The sequence below is a fragment of the Terrapene carolina genome, unplaced genomic scaffold, assembly GCF_002925995.2.
Source record: "Terrapene carolina triunguis isolate 2854851 unplaced genomic scaffold, T_m_triunguis-2.0 Scaffold210, whole genome shotgun sequence".
Taxonomy (NCBI): Eukaryota; Metazoa; Chordata; order Testudines; family Emydidae; genus Terrapene; species Terrapene triunguis.
In genome coordinates this window covers 24,204,845-24,222,861 of record NW_020664561.1, presented here as the reverse complement: position 1 = coordinate 24,222,861, position 18,017 = coordinate 24,204,845, and the positions used below count along the sequence as shown (strand labels likewise).

General features: G+C 40.2%; 1 protein-coding gene across 1 annotated transcript; it reads right to left on the bottom strand.

Annotated features, from left to right (window-relative positions):
- Nucleotides 1–1,081: 1,081 nt before the first annotated feature.
- On the bottom strand, nt 1,082–11,882 carry LOC113407208 (complement factor H-related protein 2-like). Its single transcript, XM_026655384.2, has 7 exons — nt 11,779–11,882; nt 10,434–10,595; nt 7,137–7,289; nt 5,465–5,641; nt 4,546–4,734; nt 3,364–3,546; nt 1,082–1,275 (listed from the first exon to the last, which is right to left on the bottom strand). Exons 1-7 carry the CDS (start codon nt 11,834–11,836, stop codon nt 1,082–1,084), a joined length of 1,116 nt encoding a protein of 371 aa, XP_026511169.1. The 5' UTR covers nt 11,837–11,882.
- Nucleotides 11,883–18,017: the final 6,135 nt, after the last annotated feature.

Sequence of the window (18,017 nt, the reverse complement as noted above, 5' to 3'; positions counted from 1 at the left end):
GCTTTCTTTCTTCTGGTGTACGTAGCATATGCAGCCTGTAGTGGATGGGCCAGTGGCAATATGAGTGGGTTTTATATAATTCTGGTGAAGTGAGAATCTGCCTCAAGCAACAGAAGTGGGTAATATTTGATAAAATTGAGGTGCAGGTCCATTTCAGAGTGGCCATCCTGAGGAATATGGGAGATCACTGTTGGAAGCTAAGCAGGGTTTAGAAGATACCAGTGAACGTATGAGAGAACAGAAAGCATGTTCTTTAAAGGTGACCTGCAATTTTTTTTTAAATTAGCTTCTGTCCCCTTTTGTTTCTTTATAAAGTAGCAAGAAGGCCTGAAAGGACTCTTCTTGTTTACAAAGTTTTTTAATTGCTTTTTTTTCTACTTTAGAAATATCAGGCATATGGACTTCCCTGGTTTTGCTGGAGGACCACTGCGAGGTCTCAGAGCATGTTTATTGTACACTCTAACATACTTAATTGTAGGGGCATGAGATCTTGGTAACTGAAATTAAACAATTAACAAAAACAAAACACAAAGAATTACAATCCGACTAAAAATCACATCCTGTTTTATTTGCTTAATTTTCACTCTTGGTTCTTGTGATGTCACAATTACGCTCATTCTCCAGTCATCTTAGTCTTCCATTCTAAACTAGGTCTCAATTTCTAGTGCAATATCCAAGAAAGGGGGGGGAAATTCTAGTTTTTAGGCTGCCATTAGCCATCATAAAGAAGCAAGAAAGAGCACAAACTGTTTTCTTTGCAGTTCATTTTAAAGGACCTCTGGAATTTTATATTCTTTTGTTTGATCTATTTGAGGATTGCTTATGTCTGCCACCATCTTAGCTGTGATTATTTCTGGAGGCATTACTCCTAAAAAGCTGCACACCCAAAAGTGTCGCTATAGCATTAGTTAACATGAATTAGTTGTTGCTTATACCATTCCTGGAGTGACTGCTATCTGGTGGTAGTTCTTGTTTGAAGGATAAAACTCTGGGGATCCATTTCAGAGGGACCACTGATAAGCATAATAATAAAGGGTACTTGCCATTCACATGTGGTGAAGTCTCCTACATTCACCCATCTCTAAGTGCATTGGGGATAAGGTATTTGGCCCGCATTGCACTGCACTCTATGATTATTTGAAGAGTTTGGAGACAAACTGGATCTACACTTAAACTCTACAAAAGCTCCATGTGACACATAGAGTTTTTGAGCTGAAGCCCACTTTAGATCTATGTTGTGTGATCTCATATCTTCTTGCGTGATAACACATGGCTCTGTAACAACAACAAAAATATTATTAGAATGTTATAGAAATCGAAATGGAAAAATCCTGCAGTGAAACTGAAGGAGATCCCATGATAAAATAATTAAGGGCCATTGTGCCCTCTGTGACTCTCATTGAAGCTCGTTGGCTTCAATACATGATGTAAATGTGATTTCAAGTAGGGAACTTTAGTCCTAGGAGAAAGCAAACAGTTTTTTCCACTTTCTGAAAGTCACTTACTACAGATGATTAGTGTTACCTGAATCTGAATTTAATGGGTAATGTCACTGTTTTTAGACTATTTGCAAGAAGAGTGTAACATTCCTTTTAGTGATGAAGCAGTAAGACAATAAAAGCATGAAACTAATGGAATGTTTTCTATCTACAATTAATTTAGTGCCTTTACCTAGCATAAAATAGAAATTAGGAACAATTTCAAATAAAATGTATTTGAAAAAAGTGTTAACTAAACCAAGCTCTGAGGTAGGTGGAGTTTATTCAGGAGCTGTTCAGTGTCCTGTGAGATGTCAAGCCCATTCAACTGGGTTGTGGGCAGGCAACTGCAAGTGCTCTTCCCAGGTAGTGGGTGATGCTGCAATGCCTAATTTTGAGGTAATTTAGGTGGCCTCTCTGTCATGTGGAATCCCCAGGGAGGCAGAGGTGGTGGTGACAGCAGTTAGGGCGGGGCAGAGGAGGGACGGTTTTGGGAAAGGGGCAAAATGAAGGAAGCTGCCAGTTTTACAAAAATGCAGGTAACTACAAACAATGTTTTTTTTTCTTTTCTCCTGTACATGACAGTCTTGAGAAGGCAAGAGAAGTGATTAAGGAATTACAGTGCTCCAAGGTGACGGGCTTGCTATATTCTAGAGGTTCCGCTATATCCTCAACCACCCTTTTTCCTGACCCTCCCCCCAGCTCCCACTGATCCACCCTTGCCTTCCCACCCCTGCTGGGCTAGACTTCGACACCCACACCCCACCTTCCATCACTAATCCTTCTTTCAGTCTCCCTTCCATAGCACCCCTACCCCCCACTGGTCCACCAATACCCTTGTCCCTACTGGCTCCGGTAGCATGCCAGCTGCCTCAGGTATCCCCAGGCCCTCTTACTTATCAGATTTGTGGCAAGTAAGTTCTTACTTCCCCATTCCTACTGCCACTATGGGGGGAAATCAAAAAAAATTTCTCGCTGGTGAGAAGTATCACACATGGAGCTGCTGAAAACTTTGTAGCTACAGTTTATTCCATCTGCAGCTCTATGAATGTAATACACCACTGGATATAGAGGCAGCATGCAAACAGAGCAATAACCCATTCCTTCGTGATATCCTGACCCTTACTAACTCTGCTGGTATGAATTTGGCCTCTTATAGGAACTTTTCCCCCCAACATACTGTTTTGAGGACTAGTCCTTTTCATTTGGCATAACCTAAAGTGGCCATTTTGTAACTGGCTGCTCCTTGCTACTTCTTCATTCCTTCCAGTTTGTCAATGTTCTTAACTCCTTTTACTTTTTCCCACCCTTATTCATGAGGGGATGGCACATTTCTCACAAGTGTATTTAAAAAGAAATTTTTACTCTCTCAAGCTTGGTTCATCATGCTGCTAGAACCATCACATCAACTACCAGAATCAAATTGATAGTCAGATGTGAATGTTAGTCTGGTTAGAATGGCAGCTGGACTCCTTGATGCTGTATATTTGGCTATATAATGTTCTGGCTCTTTGCCTTAGGTAGGAGCAAATATGGTTTAATCCAATTAACTTCACTCTGTCTTTTCCTTTTTAGCTGGTTTGTTAATCATAAAGCTGGTTTGAAAATTACCATTGAAACATTTAAATAGAAAAATAGGGAGATATGTTTGTAAACATTTTCATAGAAATATTTTCCCAGACTTTGATCAGCTCTAGTTAATTATGCTGTTAAATTTACATGTCACTTATAGTAAAAAAAAAAAAAAAGTCATGCAGTGACAGCTTTGAAAATAAATTTCAGCTTCATGAAAAAGAAATGACAAAATAGTAGCCAGGAGATCATGGGTTATAAAATTAATTTAGTTATACATTGAAAACTTTTTACTACTGAATATTTTTCTTACCTAAACAAACTGGTGGTTTTGTCCAGTTTCCATTGTAACAGTATGATTTCCGTTCTCCTTGTATTATGTAATAATGCTGGCATTTGTATTCTACCGAAGAGCCAAATACGTACTCTTTTAGGGATAAAGTAGTTATGTCTCCGTTCTTAATAGTAGGTGGCCGGCCACACTTTTCCCCAGTTCCTAAATGAAAATATCTGTAGTTATGATTTTGTACAGATACAAATGTTTTTGGCTTTGCTATTCTATATGTAGCATGCTGATGGCACCAGTATTCATCGGTCACAATGCTCTGAATTTTTTGTCTTTTCAGGCCTAATCCAGCTCTCACTGAAATCAATAGTTTAGCCAGGGGGCAAGATTATACTGGTATACATTTAAGCAAGATCTTAAATGTTACTCTAACACACATTTATATAACATCTATGGTCATAAATTCCTTTATTTTGGAAATTCTGGAATAAGCTGCATTGAATTTGTCATTAATAAACATAATCTGCACTCTTGATCCTTTCATCTTTGTGCACATAATCTACATGACTGGTCTAGTTTGCTGATCTAATTGATCCAGGATGATACCGGACAATTCCTTCCTATCTTGCAGTTACCTCAGCTGCCAGCTTTACAAAAATGCATGTAACCACAAAAAATGTTTTTCTCCTGTATTTGGTGGCCTTGAGCAGGCATGAGAAGTGATTAAGGAATTACACTGTTCTAAGGTGCAAGGCTTGTTATATTCAGTCCTAGACAAGTAGATCCCAGATCACTTAGGCTGAGCTTGCGCTATAATCCCATCTGAGCTCCTATGGGGCCTTGGGTGAATCACATCTTTACACATGGAAACTTTGGGTAAAACATCAGGATCTCACAGGAGGTAAAACATTGCATCTGAGCTAAATTTTCCATAGTAAACAATGTATATTATTATGAGTCTGAACTAGGGCCGGCTCTAACTTTTTTGCTGCCAGAGTTTTTAAAGCTATCTGCTTAATTAAATAGAAACACGAATAGGGTGATTTTCTCAGGAAGTCTTGAATTACCAAGTCCCAAATAAATCTGAAAGGAAGACTGATTTGCTTAACTCTGCCTGGAACAAACATTAACCCATTACACGTACGCTCCCCTCCTTATTGCTCAAACATATTTGAGGAAAAGAACTGATATAGAACTAAGTACATTTACCAGATATACAAGTTGGTAAATCCATATGCCCATCTACACACTTGATGGGGTAGGGGATTTTAAGGTCAGAATGTTCGCCACAAAGAAATTCCATTGTTTGGTCACTTTGAATCAATACTGTACGTCTTCGGCCATTGGACAGAAGCAATTTTTTTGTTTCCAATTGTTGCCTTGTGATAATACATGGAGCTTTAAATAAAAAAGAGCAACACACAAAAAGTAGATTAAAAGTTTAAATATCTCCTCCCACATTAACAGTGCTGCAGATTCCATACTTCTAGAGTCATCTTCCCTTTTTGTTTACCACATAGAGAATGAATGACACTTAACAAAGAAAAAATGGACTACAGTACTTTAAAAAGTGATTTGTATTAGTTGTTAGATCAGGGAACTTTAAATCAGAACTCCTGTGTTCAAGTCCCACCTCTACCATTAACTTGCTGTGTGGTCTTGGCAATTTCCTTAATTTCATTGCTCCAGTTTCTCCATTCTTGTAATGGGGACAGTAACTTCCTGTTGTTAAGGAATGTATGAAAGGTATTCTAATATAAATTATTGTTAAGCAAAGCCAATAGGATACTGTTATCTACACTGTCCCTACCAGATAATCTGCCATTTACTAGCTATCAACTAGATAGTCCTGTTCACTGATCAGTATTCAGCTCTACCTAAAATTAGATAGTGTATGATGCTCCAGCAAGTCTCATTTTGGACTTGATCCTTTGATACCAGTGAAGTCAATGGGAATTTTGCCATTGCATTGTATGGGAGCAGGATCAGAAATTATGGGAGTTCTGGAAACAGTAAGTAGCCACCCATAGAATAGTATCCGTCATTAAATAATACTATGAGACAAGAGAGGGATGTTATGTCCCACCTACTTTAGTCCAATGAATTAAGAACCAAAACATTATCCTACCCAAGCACTTTGGTGGAGGTGTCCATTTTTCTCCACTGCATGTTATCCTTTCAGGTCCTGCCAGAGTGTATCCTGGGTAGCACCTGTACTGAACAACATCACCCTCCTGATATTCTGCTTTCTCCCCACTGACAATTTCTGCCAAATCGATGTCAGGTGGATGTGGACACTCTTGAACTGCAACACACACATGTGCTAACCTATTACTGATGAGGGTCGAGGGGGAACAGAATTGAAGAAACAACAGTGTTACATCAATTTTATGTGTTAAGTTCTTTGGGGTAAAGATTGTCGCTTATATTATGTTAGATGCTGAAGAAATACAATGAGACCCTGATCTTGACTGGGGTCTTTGTGGCTAGAACAAAACAAATAATAATTAATGGGGGATATTTCCATCATGAAAATTGATTAAAATAAAAGTCTGACGTGTGAGAGCTTCATGAATGTTCAATGGGTAACTTGAAGAAACACTGCTCCTCTCATTTCCTGTGTTAGAACATTATTTTCACTGATGTACATCATAAGAAGAAGCTCCAGTTAATTGACATAAGAAAAGAAGTAATATTGTTTCTGTTTGTAATTAGTGTCTTGACCTTAAAGTTGATACATCATAAAGTGATGCGAATAGGTGTAAGGGGATCTAAATACAAGTTTAAGCTATGATATGGTGATCTAATTTACACCACCGTACAACATTATCTTTGAATATTCCTTATAAGCTTTCCACATCACCACACTTTCTTATATTTCTAAGGCCCAGATCCGGCACCATTACAGTCAGTGAGAGCTTTTACACTGACTTCAGTGCGTACAGGATCAGGCTCTGAATGAATAGCAGCAATATTTTAAGGTAGGAAGAATGCCTTCCTGCCTCTCTATGTTTGGGATAATTGCTTAGAGAGGTAAGTCCTCCTCAGCACTCATATTGATCCAGAACACCATTCTAGCCCTTTTCTTGGGGGAGGCAGAATAGCATTCCAGTATTTCTGATAATTGAAAAGTAAACCAATGATTATTCATGCTAAAACATTGGAATTTTCATTAGAGTGCTTTTTCAAAAATCCTGTTTCACACCTCTGCTAATTCCAGCTTTTTGCCAGCATCAGTTTATCAAAAAGACACATGATAAATTGTCTACTTCATAAATATATAATGCTCTCAGAAAAAGGGTGTCAAAGTGTGTGATGGCCTGGCTTGTCCATACGTGAAGAAGTGACTTGCAAAGCATCGATCAGCAGAAGACACACAATCACGGAAAAAGATACCCAAAGAGGCAGCACAAGCAGCAAACTGATATTGTATTTGGGTAGACAATGAAGAATATGGTGTGTGTGTGTACACATAGCATCTTTCAGGTGTGCAATAAAAACCTACATTACTATTATAAGATATTCTTGCTGTTGAAATTGTATGTTCTGGCACTTCTTTTTTTTTTTTTTAGGATTCGAGCTCTGGTTCTCCTTCATTTTAGATACTGTGAGAAATTTTACCTGGTTTTGTATTACCAAACTAGAGAGTTTAGTATCTATTTTAAGAACACATTACATTCCACATTATTTATACAACTGATTGATTGATTATTAAAACACTTGATGGTTTTTCAAATAAACACAATGTGTCTGGGGAAAAAGAACTAGCAGAAGTTAATCTTAAATGAAAGCTTTCTTACCAATACATATGGGTACTGGAGACCAGCCTTCAGAGGTACAGGTAGTTTCATTAATTCCATTTTCAGATTTATATCCATGATTACATTGAAAGGTTGTTTTTTCTTCAACTTTGTCCACTATTTTCCCATTTTCTATTCTTCCACATTGTATTGCTGAACAAAAACAGAACAACATAATCAAAAAGACTATTGCAGATAATATACAGGAATACATGGTGTATTGTATACAACATATTTTACTACCATAATAGTTAGCACTGCATCATTAGGAGAGCTGGTCAATTTAGAAAAATAAATTTTTGACATCTGTTTTCTCAAAAAGCACAAAATATTTTGTGGAGAAACTTGTGATTTTATGACAAGTTTAATTGAATTTTTTTGAAATGTCAATGAAATTTTTACACCCAATTTTTTTTTTTGAAAACTTTAAGCATTTTTTGAACAGGGTAAACATTTTTTAAAACACCTGGACTTTCTACAGTGACTTACACACTCAGGACCCAGAGTCCCATTGGCTTTCAGTGGTAGTTAGGATCTGAGGTGTCGAAGTCACTTTGAAATTGGGACTTAGGCTTTAACTCACCTGTGTGTTTCTGAAAACATTACCCCATTACTCTAGATCTAATTAAGTCACTGCCAGAAAATCAAAGTTAATTATAGCTCATATGAAAGTACTGGAAACATGAGCTGATGAAAACTCTTAAAATACACCTATTGTCAGGGTCCTTGATTAAAACATGGTTGCTCTCTAAACTGAGTACGAACATGGTTGCAATTTATAGCATAAACTGGATGTTATCTGTGTCTTGTAACTTTGGCTTGACTAAGTGAAGGCAAAGTGAAAACTCTCACTAGTGAGCAAATTCCCTTTTAAAACAGGAAGAGCATCCAAATGTAACTACCAAGTATATTAAATTATTAGAGTTTATGTTATGCTTCTACATGTTTGTACAGTGCCTAGCATAAAACAGCCCCGATCCTGAGTGGGGCTATTACAATACAAATAAAAAACAATAATACTGATAAAGTGAAGAGAAGGCGCTCTCGTCTATGAAATTGTTGCTTGATTTATTTAAGCTTTTTGACTGATTAGGATTGAATCTGTTCAATAATGCTAGATGAGGTAATGCTGCACATTACCTGTAGTACTTAAAGTTAAATACAATGACAATAGTGTTCTAAAGTATATTGTTTTTTCATTTAAAATCTATGGTTGAGATTTTTCAAATCTAGTCAGAGGTTTTAGCCGTATAAACATCCCATAAATTAATGGGAATGATGTGGCTAAATCCCCTCACTGGCTTTGAAAATTTCATTCAATATTTTGTTTTGCTTAATCTGTTCTACAATATCTTGCTATCAACCTAATCACCAAAATGTAGGTGCTATATTAGTTTTATTTTTATAATAGCACTATTTTGTCTAATTTTATACATGTTTTTGGCTAATTTTTGTGTAGTCCTAATTTTTCTTTTAGATTGTGTTTGTGATATTATTAGTGTACACATATATTGCATTATCCCTAAAAGGCATCAAAACCGGTTAAGAGACCTGTATGGCATAGCAGTGTAAATGTAATGTAAAGTCATACAAAATGAAGTGTAATGTTATTCAAAGAATCACATATGTACTGAGTGAGTATAATATTCTGCTATCATTATTGTATCAGTTTTGGTCACTCTGTAATAGGTATTGTGACAATTTGGAGAAGTGGGTTGGATAATTTATGAGTTTTGATTGATGCTATGAAGTTGTTATGAAATTGCTGTATCAGGGAATGCTTCCATATGGATGTGGAATCCACCATTTGCTGACAAGGCTGTAAGCCAGGGGTGGGCAAACTTTTTGGCCCAAGGGTCACATCTGGGTGGGGAAATTGCATGCAGGGCCATGAATGTAGGGCTGGGGCAAGGGGTTGGGGTGTGGGAGACAGTGCGGAGTGTGGGAGGGGGTGCAGTGTGCAGGAAGGGGTTCAGGGCAAGGGGTTGGAGCAGAGAAGGGGTGCGGGATGTATGAGGGGTCTCAGGGAAGGGGGTTGGGGTGCAGGAGGGGGTGAGGATTGCAGGAGCAGGCTCAGGATAGGGGTGCAGGGAGGAGTGTGGGAGAGGGGACTCGGCAGGGGGAAGGGGTGTGGGGTGTTGGAGGGGGCTCAGGGCAGGGGTTTGGGGTGCTGGAGGGGTGTGGTAGGGGCTCAGGGCAGGGGATTGGGGTGCAGGAGGGGTTTGGGGTGTGGGCTCTGGCCCGGCGCTGCTTACCTGGAGTGGCACCGGGGTGGCACTGACGCCCACTGGGGCCAGGGCAGGTTCCCTGTCTGCCTTGGCCCCATGCCGCTCCCGAAAGCAGCTGGCGCCATGTCCCTGCAACCCCTGGGGGTGGGGAGGCAGAAGGCTCTGCGCGCTGCCCTCGCCTGTGGTACCTCCCCTGATGCTCCCATTGGCTGCGGTTCCCCAGTCCCGGCCAATTATTCAAAAAAGCAGCTTCCAGGGTGTGTCAAAGGGTCATTACAGATTCAGCCCAATCTCCTACACCTTCTACACCTTCTACATCTACAGTGATAACTGATGTTGATAATGATGACCCTGAGGCACTGCAAGATCCTGAAGTGTCTTCTGAATCATCAAAGATTAAATTATGTTCAGTATAGTTTTAGTATTAGGTGTATTTTTAGTGATCTGGGTGTACAACATGTACTGCCCATAGTGATATGTAGTGTCTTAAGATAACCTACTGTATAGAAAATGTTACCTGTATACAACTAAGTGCTTCAAGAAACCAAGCTCTCTGCAGTGCAGTACTACTACTACTATACTTTATCCATTTTATTGTATTCTAATTCTTTGAAAATTGGTATTCCATTGGTAAGTATAGCTCTTAGTTAACCAGAATTTTTGATTAACCCCCCATTCTCCCAATATGCCAGATAACAAAACTTTTACTGTATATTGTTCTTCGTTTTTGTGATGCAGGTGATGTGGTGGGGGAGCTGTGGAAAACAGTAAGAGAGTTTGCCCTCTACCTTCATCTCTGTAATTACAGCTGATCCGTGTTGCAGAGTTGCTTCCTGGGAACTTGGCATTGGTGGTTTGCTGAGAATTCTGGAAAAGGGGGTTCACTGAGTGCCCTTTGTGACTGCTGTGTTCCAAGACTGGTGTATATAATGAAAGTAAATAAGCAGCATACGGCCCATGTACAGTGGGTAAATATTTCAGTACATCTCGAGTACTATAAAAACGGCAATGTATCTCTCTCTTTGAAGGACAATATAGAGGAAGTTAACCTTATTTAAAGCTCACTTACGAATGCATCTGGGTACAGGAGACCATCCTGAAGAAGTACACTCAATGCTGTTGTTGTCATTTTCTGCTATATACCCGGCATTACATTCAAATGTTCTTTTTCTTCTCTGAAAGAAGAAACGTGGCTTTACACTCCCATTTTCTATGTTACCACATGAAATAGCTGAAAGCAAAATAAATACATAAACTCAGACATACTGTATATAATCTGAAATCTCTGGTTGTATATTCTGCTGATCTTATTTAGCACAGCATAATACATTTAAAGAAAATGAAAAAGGATTTAAACTTGGTTGGAGCCATTTGGAAAAGCTGAGGAACATCATCTGGGTGAAACGAAATGAAAACTCTCCTAGTAAAGGTTTAAAATGAAAACACTCCCATGGGTAACTAACACTGGAATTACTAACGAAAGTTAATTAAGACATAAAAATAGGCAAAGCAGTTTATATAACATGACTTTTTTTAAATTGAGCTGTCACCATTGCTAATGAAGCCTGCTTGCTGCCCTGATTTTCCCAAAATATACTAATGCAAATATGGTTAGGCAGCATGGAACATATGGACAAGCACACACAGTTGTGGTAGCAGAGAAGTTGCTGTATGAACACTAGAGCTAAGGCAAATAATGGATTTTTCATCTTGGTGACAGAAAAATGTTTTGGATTGAGCTAAAAATGTCCCTCTCCCACCCGAAATTTGGAGCAAATAAAAATACCCCCAAAATTGTTTTGGGTTGAACAAAACGTTTCATTTCAATTTTGAGCATTTTGTAACACACTTCATTTTTAAAATAAAATGCAAGAAAAATTTGAAACAAGGTTTTCTTTTTTTAGAATAAAAAATTGTAACAAAAAAAAGTCCAGAGAAATGATTTGATTTTTTTGAGAATTTTTAAAGGTTTTTTACTGAAACCATTTGGCAAAATCAACACAAATTTATGAAATGTTGCAGAGTTGCTAAATCTGCATTTTAGTGATGGTTAATCTATGTGAAATATTATGGAAAGGGGGCAGCAGTGATGCAAAGAACTGTGCATTTCTGGCATATTCAGCTGGTATAAACTAACTAATAGCTAAATTTGGAGAGGAAGAATTTTCTGTATAGCTGTTACACATACAAAATGACAATTACTCCGTTAGCATCTTCAAAACAGGCTCTGCCCTTGAAGCAGTGTCTCTGCTTTACCTTGCCCCTCAGTTGTACTACTAAGTCACCATCAGTTTTTCCTACCCCAATAGGCCTAGATGGTAGTATGTGCTCAAATTTTTTTCCTTTCAGTTATCTCTATACCTTAACATGGTCTTTTTACAAGTCTATATTTTGTTTGTATCTTAACATCTTACCTAATGCAATGGAGCACGCCCATAATACCAGAATGGCAATATATCCAAGCTGCGTCATCTCTGTGCCTCAAAAGTTTGGCCCGCAATTTTAAAGTGCTGGTGTAGTGTAGTGCTGTGCCCTGGACTCTGTCCTTACCAATGTCTTTTAAAGCCTGACCTCTTGTTTATAATCCCTTCACTGCTGGGCCCCACACTCTGTCAATATTGCATCACAGATGTATGCAAATTTTAATTTAAAAGGCAGTCCTAGTTGTTCAAAAAGATCAATTTCTTCCAGTAATTCCCCTCCCACATGTTTCCTTGAACAAGTGAGCCAACTGACTCCCATCCAGCTGTATGGGCTCCAGGTCAGTAAGGTTCCTAAGAGGTAGGACAGGTTTTAAATCTAATTATGGTGTCTGAACAAGACTGATCTGAACTAGGGTGAATACAATGATAGATCCCACTGCCACCAGGGCCGGCTCCAGGGTTTTGGTCGCCCCAAGAAACAAAAAAAAAAAAAAAAAAAAGCCGCAATCGCGGTCTGCGGCGGCAATTCGGCGGGAGGTCCTTCGCTCCGAGCTGGAGTGAGGGACCGTCTGCCGAATTGCCGCCGAATAGCTGGACATGCTGCCCCTCTCCGGAGTGGCCGCCCCAAGCACCTGCTTGACAAGCTGGTGCCTGGAGCTGGCCCTGACTGCCACTGATCTAATGCCAGTTGAAGTCAATGGCAGATTTCCTGTTGATTTTAATGGGTTTTGGATCATGACAACTAAGTGGAGAGAAATTCAGTGTAATGCAAAAGAAGCACTTACAATAATTTGGACTGTATTCTTCATAAAACTCACTTAAATTCTCTCTCTGTACCTTGATATTTAAGGTGAGGTGGTGGAGGAGATTAATACTCAGTCTCCAAAAGCATTTGTTGAGAGCAATATCCAGAGTCAAGTGCAACAGTTCATTAGCCTTCAAAAGTCCTTGGTTTACTTTGTGGAGCACTGAAATGATATTGCTGAGCTTTAGTGTCATTCATGTATCCTAGATTTTCTGTACTGTGCACTAAAAATGATTAAAATATTCAATGGACCTAACTATATATAGTGAAACCTGTACTTATTAGGCAATCTCCTGTCTTAAGACCACCCTGAAGTATCTCCAGATATGTAGAGTGCAATCTTCTTGTACCTTCATTAGGAGGTCACCCCCTGTTGAGCAACTAATTTTTTGTCAGCTACTTGAACAGTTTTTCAAAACAGGCTACACTGCAATTTGATACTGAGATCGTGGGTTGGGACTTTCATCCTTTACACAACCAAAAACAGCACGCAAGCACAGCGGGGATCCCAAATAGCCATGTTTACAAAAAATATAAAAGCATACAGGGCCTAACTACAAAGATACTGATGTTCTGACTGAATTCTGGTAGCTTCTAAAAGATAACAAAGTGAGCACCACTAGAGAGCTCACGAAGTATTTAAATAGATACTACCCTATACACTAGCGGGAGTCTGGGTTCAGTCCAGCCTGGAGGCTCACCTTCACCTTTCAGCCTGATTTTTCCCATGCCCACTGGTACTATAATTTTTTTTTAAATAGTGGGAGAGAGGAGAAGAAGGTTGATGGAGTGGGGAAGGACATGGAAATAGAGTAAAATTCTGGACCCAAGGAAGTTAATGAGAGTTTTTCAATTGATTTTAGTGGAGCCTGGATTTCACCATAACAGTCAAGGCTTAAGGCCAGATTGCAAATGTATTTAGGTGCCTAGTTCTTTTTGGTTTCAATGGGACTTAAGTGCCTATGTGCTTTGGAGTATTCAAGTAGGAATTTATCTGAATCTTTATGGACCTAAGTCCCATTGAAACCAAAAGCAGTTAAGTGCCTAAATACCTTTAAAAACTGGCTCTTAATCGCTCTTTGTGAAATAGTCACACTTATTAAATACTTAGAGCTAGGCAAATATTTTTGAAAGCTGATTCATTAATACTTTCTCAAATAAAATCGGAGTTCATGTTCGCTGTTGAATGTGTATTGTTACATTTTTGCTAATAAATATTCAGAAAGAAAGTGTCTATTTGTGAAAACATCTTAAAATCCTGCAAGCTTTACAAATTGGAACACAAATGGTTATGAAAGTCACTTGATATGTGTTTTGTTAGTTTTTGCTATTTGTTACTCATTAACCTCCTTCGGAAATGTTTCAGTCATCGAATCGGTGAGCAGAAACAATAACTTGGTTTCCAAAAGAAGATTAGGAGTTGTCACGCATGATTTGACCTATAGTCCAGCTAGTGTAACATACTGTTCCTGGCAGTGCTCAGTGCTTCAGGGAGAAGTTTTAAGAAATCCCATAAAGGGCAATTACAGAATAATTTGCCCATAGGGGAAATTTCTTTCCAACCCCAAATAGTTGGATTTATGCCCTGAAGCATGTAGGTTTATATGTGCCCAATCTAATGTTCATTGATGGAAAGATTCCTTTTGACTTCAGTGGACATTGGAATAAGTAAAAACAACGAGGAGTCCTTGTGGCACCTTAGAGACTAACAAATTTATTTGGGAATAAGCTTTCGTGGACTAAAACCCACTTCATCAGATGCATGGAGTGAAAAAGACAGTAAGGAGAATATCTATTCTAGCACATGAAAAGATGGGAGTTGTCTTACCAAGTGGGGGGGTGGTCAGTGCTAACGAGCCAATTCAATTAAGGTGGAAGTGGCCTATTCCCAACAGTTGACAAGAAGGGGTGAATACCAAGGGAGGGAAAATTACTTTTGTAGCGCTAACGAGGCCAATGCAATCAAGGTGGCCCATTTCCAATAGTTGACAAGAAGGTGTGAGTATCAGCAGAGGGAAAATTACTTTTTATAGTGACCCATCCACTCCCAGTCTTTATTCAGGCCTAATTTGATGGTGTCTAGTTTAGAATAAGTGTTAATCTAGCTAATAAAAACAACAAGGAGTCTGGTGGCACCTTAAAGACTAACAGATTTATTTGGGCATAAGCTTTCGTGGGTAAAAAACCCACTCCTTCAGATGCATAGAGTGAAAATTACAGATGCAGGCATTATTATACTGACACAAAGAGAAGGGAGTTACCTCACAAGCGGAGAACCAGTGTTGACAGGGCCAATTCAATCAGGGTGGATCATAGAATATCAGGGTTGGAAGGGACCTCAGGAGGTCATCTAGTCTAACCCCCTGGTCAAAGCAGGACCACTCCTCAGACAGATTTTTACCCCAGTTCCCTAAATGGCCCCCTCAAGCATTGAACTCACAACCCGGGGTTTAGTAGGCCAATGCTCAAACCACTGAGCTTTGATGTAGTCCATTCCCAATAATTGATGAGGAGGTGTCAATTCCAGGAGAGGTAAAGTTGCTTTTGTAGTGAGCCAGCCACTCCCAGTCCCTATGCAGGCTCAAATTAATGGTGTTAAATTTGCAAATGAATTTTAGTTCTGCAGTTTCTCTTTGAAGTCTGTTTCTGAAGTTTTTTTGTTCAAGTATGGCTACTTTTAAATCTGTTATAGAATGTCCAGGAAGATTGAAATGTTCTCCTACTGGCTTTTGTATGTTACTGTTCCTGATTTCTGATTTGTGTCCATTTATTCTTTTACGTATTCTTCATCCGGTTTGGCCAATGTACATGGCAGAGGGGCATTGCTGGCACATGATGGCATATATCACATTAGTAGATGTGCAGGTGAATGAGTCCCTGATGGTGTGGCTGATGTGGTTGGGTCATCTGATGGTGCCGCTAGAGTAGATATGGAGACAGAGTAGGCAACGAGGTTTGTTACAGGGATTGGTTCCTCGGTTAGTGTTTCTTTGGTGTGGCGTGTAGTTGCTGGTGAGTATTTGCTTCAGGTTGGGGGGCTGTCTGTAAGCAAGGACTGGCCTGCCTCCCAAGGTCTGTGAGAGTGAGGGATCATTTTCCAGGATAGGTTGTAGATTGTTGATGATGTGATGGAGAGGTTTTAGCTGAGGGTTGTATGTGATGGCCAGTGGTGTTCTGTTATTTTCCTTGTTGGGCCTGTCCTGTAGTAGATGACTTCTGGGTACCCATCTTGCTCTGTCAATCTGTTTTCTCACTTCCCCAGGTGGGTATTGTAGTTTTAAGAATGCTTGATAAAGATCATGTAGGTGTTTGTCTCTGTCTGAGGGATTGGAGCAAATTCGGTTGTATCTTAGGGCTTGGCTGTAGACAATGGATTGTGTGATGTGTCCTGGATGGAAGCTGGAGGCATGTAGGTAAGTATAGCAATCAGTAGGTTTCCGGTATAGGGTGGTGTTTATGTGACCATCACTTATTTGCACTGTAGTTTCAAGGAAGTGGATCTCTTGTGTGGACTAGTCCAGGCTGAGGTTGATGGTGGGGTGGAAATTGTTGAAATCCAGGTGGAATTCTTCAAGGGCCTCCCTCTCGTGGGTCCATATGATGAAGATGTCATCAATGTAGTGCAAGTAGAGGAGGGGCACTAGGGGATGAGAGCTGAGGAAGCGCTGTTCTAAGTCAGCCATAAAAATGTTGGCATACTGTGGGGCCATGCGGGTAAAATGTTGCTGCCCCTTCCCCCTCTCCTGTCAGCGGCCCTGCCAGTACGGACCCTACCGGCACGGCTGCCAACAGGGGAGGCAAAAGGGGCAGGGACATTAAAGCACTGCCGCAGCAGCACTTTAATGTGGGCTGGGTATGGGCCGGTGCAGGTTCTTACCGGTACGGAGTACCGGCCCATACCGGCTCACTTTCACCCCTGCCTCTGCCCCAAGCCCTAGCCCCAAGCCCCTTCCTCCACACCACACCCCCTTCCACACCCCGCACTCCCTCCCGCTCCCCAAGCCCTGGCCCTGGCCCTGCATAAAGACGTGGGATATATAATGTATCTGCAAAGATGCATATAATCACCACTGTTTGGTTAAAAATTATAAAATGGCACTAGGAAGTCATATAGGAGTCTAGCACAAAGTTCTTATTTGAAAGGATTTTTCTCCATAACTAATATGGACAGGAATTATTAAACTAGGGGCCTAATTTTCAAAAGTGCTGAGCCTCCACGGCTCCAAATAAACTTAATAGGAGTTCAGCATCTCTGAAAATCAGGTCTCAGTTATGGCTCACTGACTTCTACAATATGGCATCACATTGATGCATCTTGATGTCAGAAGCTGGCTGGATGGCCCAAGATAAACAGACCTGTAGGTTCTAAGTCAAAGAACTCCCTATTAAAGATGACTTCTGAAATAATTTATATCAAACTTTTCTCTATACTTTGTCAAATATTGTAGCAATACGTTTTACAAGACACTCGCTATCTATCAGTTAAGAGCATGTCTTTCATTTTAACAACTTATCTTTTTGTGCAATACATGTCCATAGTAGCAGCAGAACAGTATAGCTCTGCAGTATCAGTGTCTCAGAAACAGACCAGACACATTTACAATGGTAGCTGGTGTTCTCTGTTGCGCTAAGCTACATTCACTCACAAATGCCTCCTGGGACTGTCCTTGATTTATTCCCTGACTTCAGTAATCACTTCCCCTAGTCCTCTTACAACACTCAATAGTCTCTTTCTATGATGAGATAACTGGCTCTGTGGATGAGAGGAAAGCAGTGGATGTGTTATTCCTTGACTTTAGCAAAGCTTTTGATACGGTATTCTTGCCGCCAAGTTAAAGAAGTATGGGCTGGATGAATGGACTGTAAGGTGGATAGAAAGCTGGCTAGATCGTCGGGCTCACCGTGTAGTGATCAATGGCTCCATGTCTAGTTGGCAGCCGGTTTCAAGCGGAGTGCCCCAAGGGTCGGTCCTGGGGCCGGTTTTGTTTAATATCTTTATTAATGATCTGGAGGATGGTGTGGACTGCACTCTCAGCAAGTTTGCCGATGGCACTAAACTGGGAGGCGTGGTAGATACACTAGAGGGTAGGGATCGGATACAGAGGGACCTAGACAAATTAGAGGATTGGGCCAAAAAAACCCTGATGAGGTTCAACAAGGACAAGTGCAGAGTCCTGCACTTAGGACGGAAGAATCCCATGCACTGCTACAGACTAGGGACCGAATGGCTAGGCAGCAGTTCTGCAGAAAAGGACCTAGGGGTCACAGTGGACGAGAAGCTGGATATGAGTCAACAGTGCGCCCTTGTTGCCAAGAAGGCTAACGGCATTTTGGGCTGTATAAGTAGGGGCATTGCCAGCAGATCGAGGGACGTGATTGTTCCCCTCTATTCGACATTGGTAAGGCCTCATCTGGAGTACTGTGT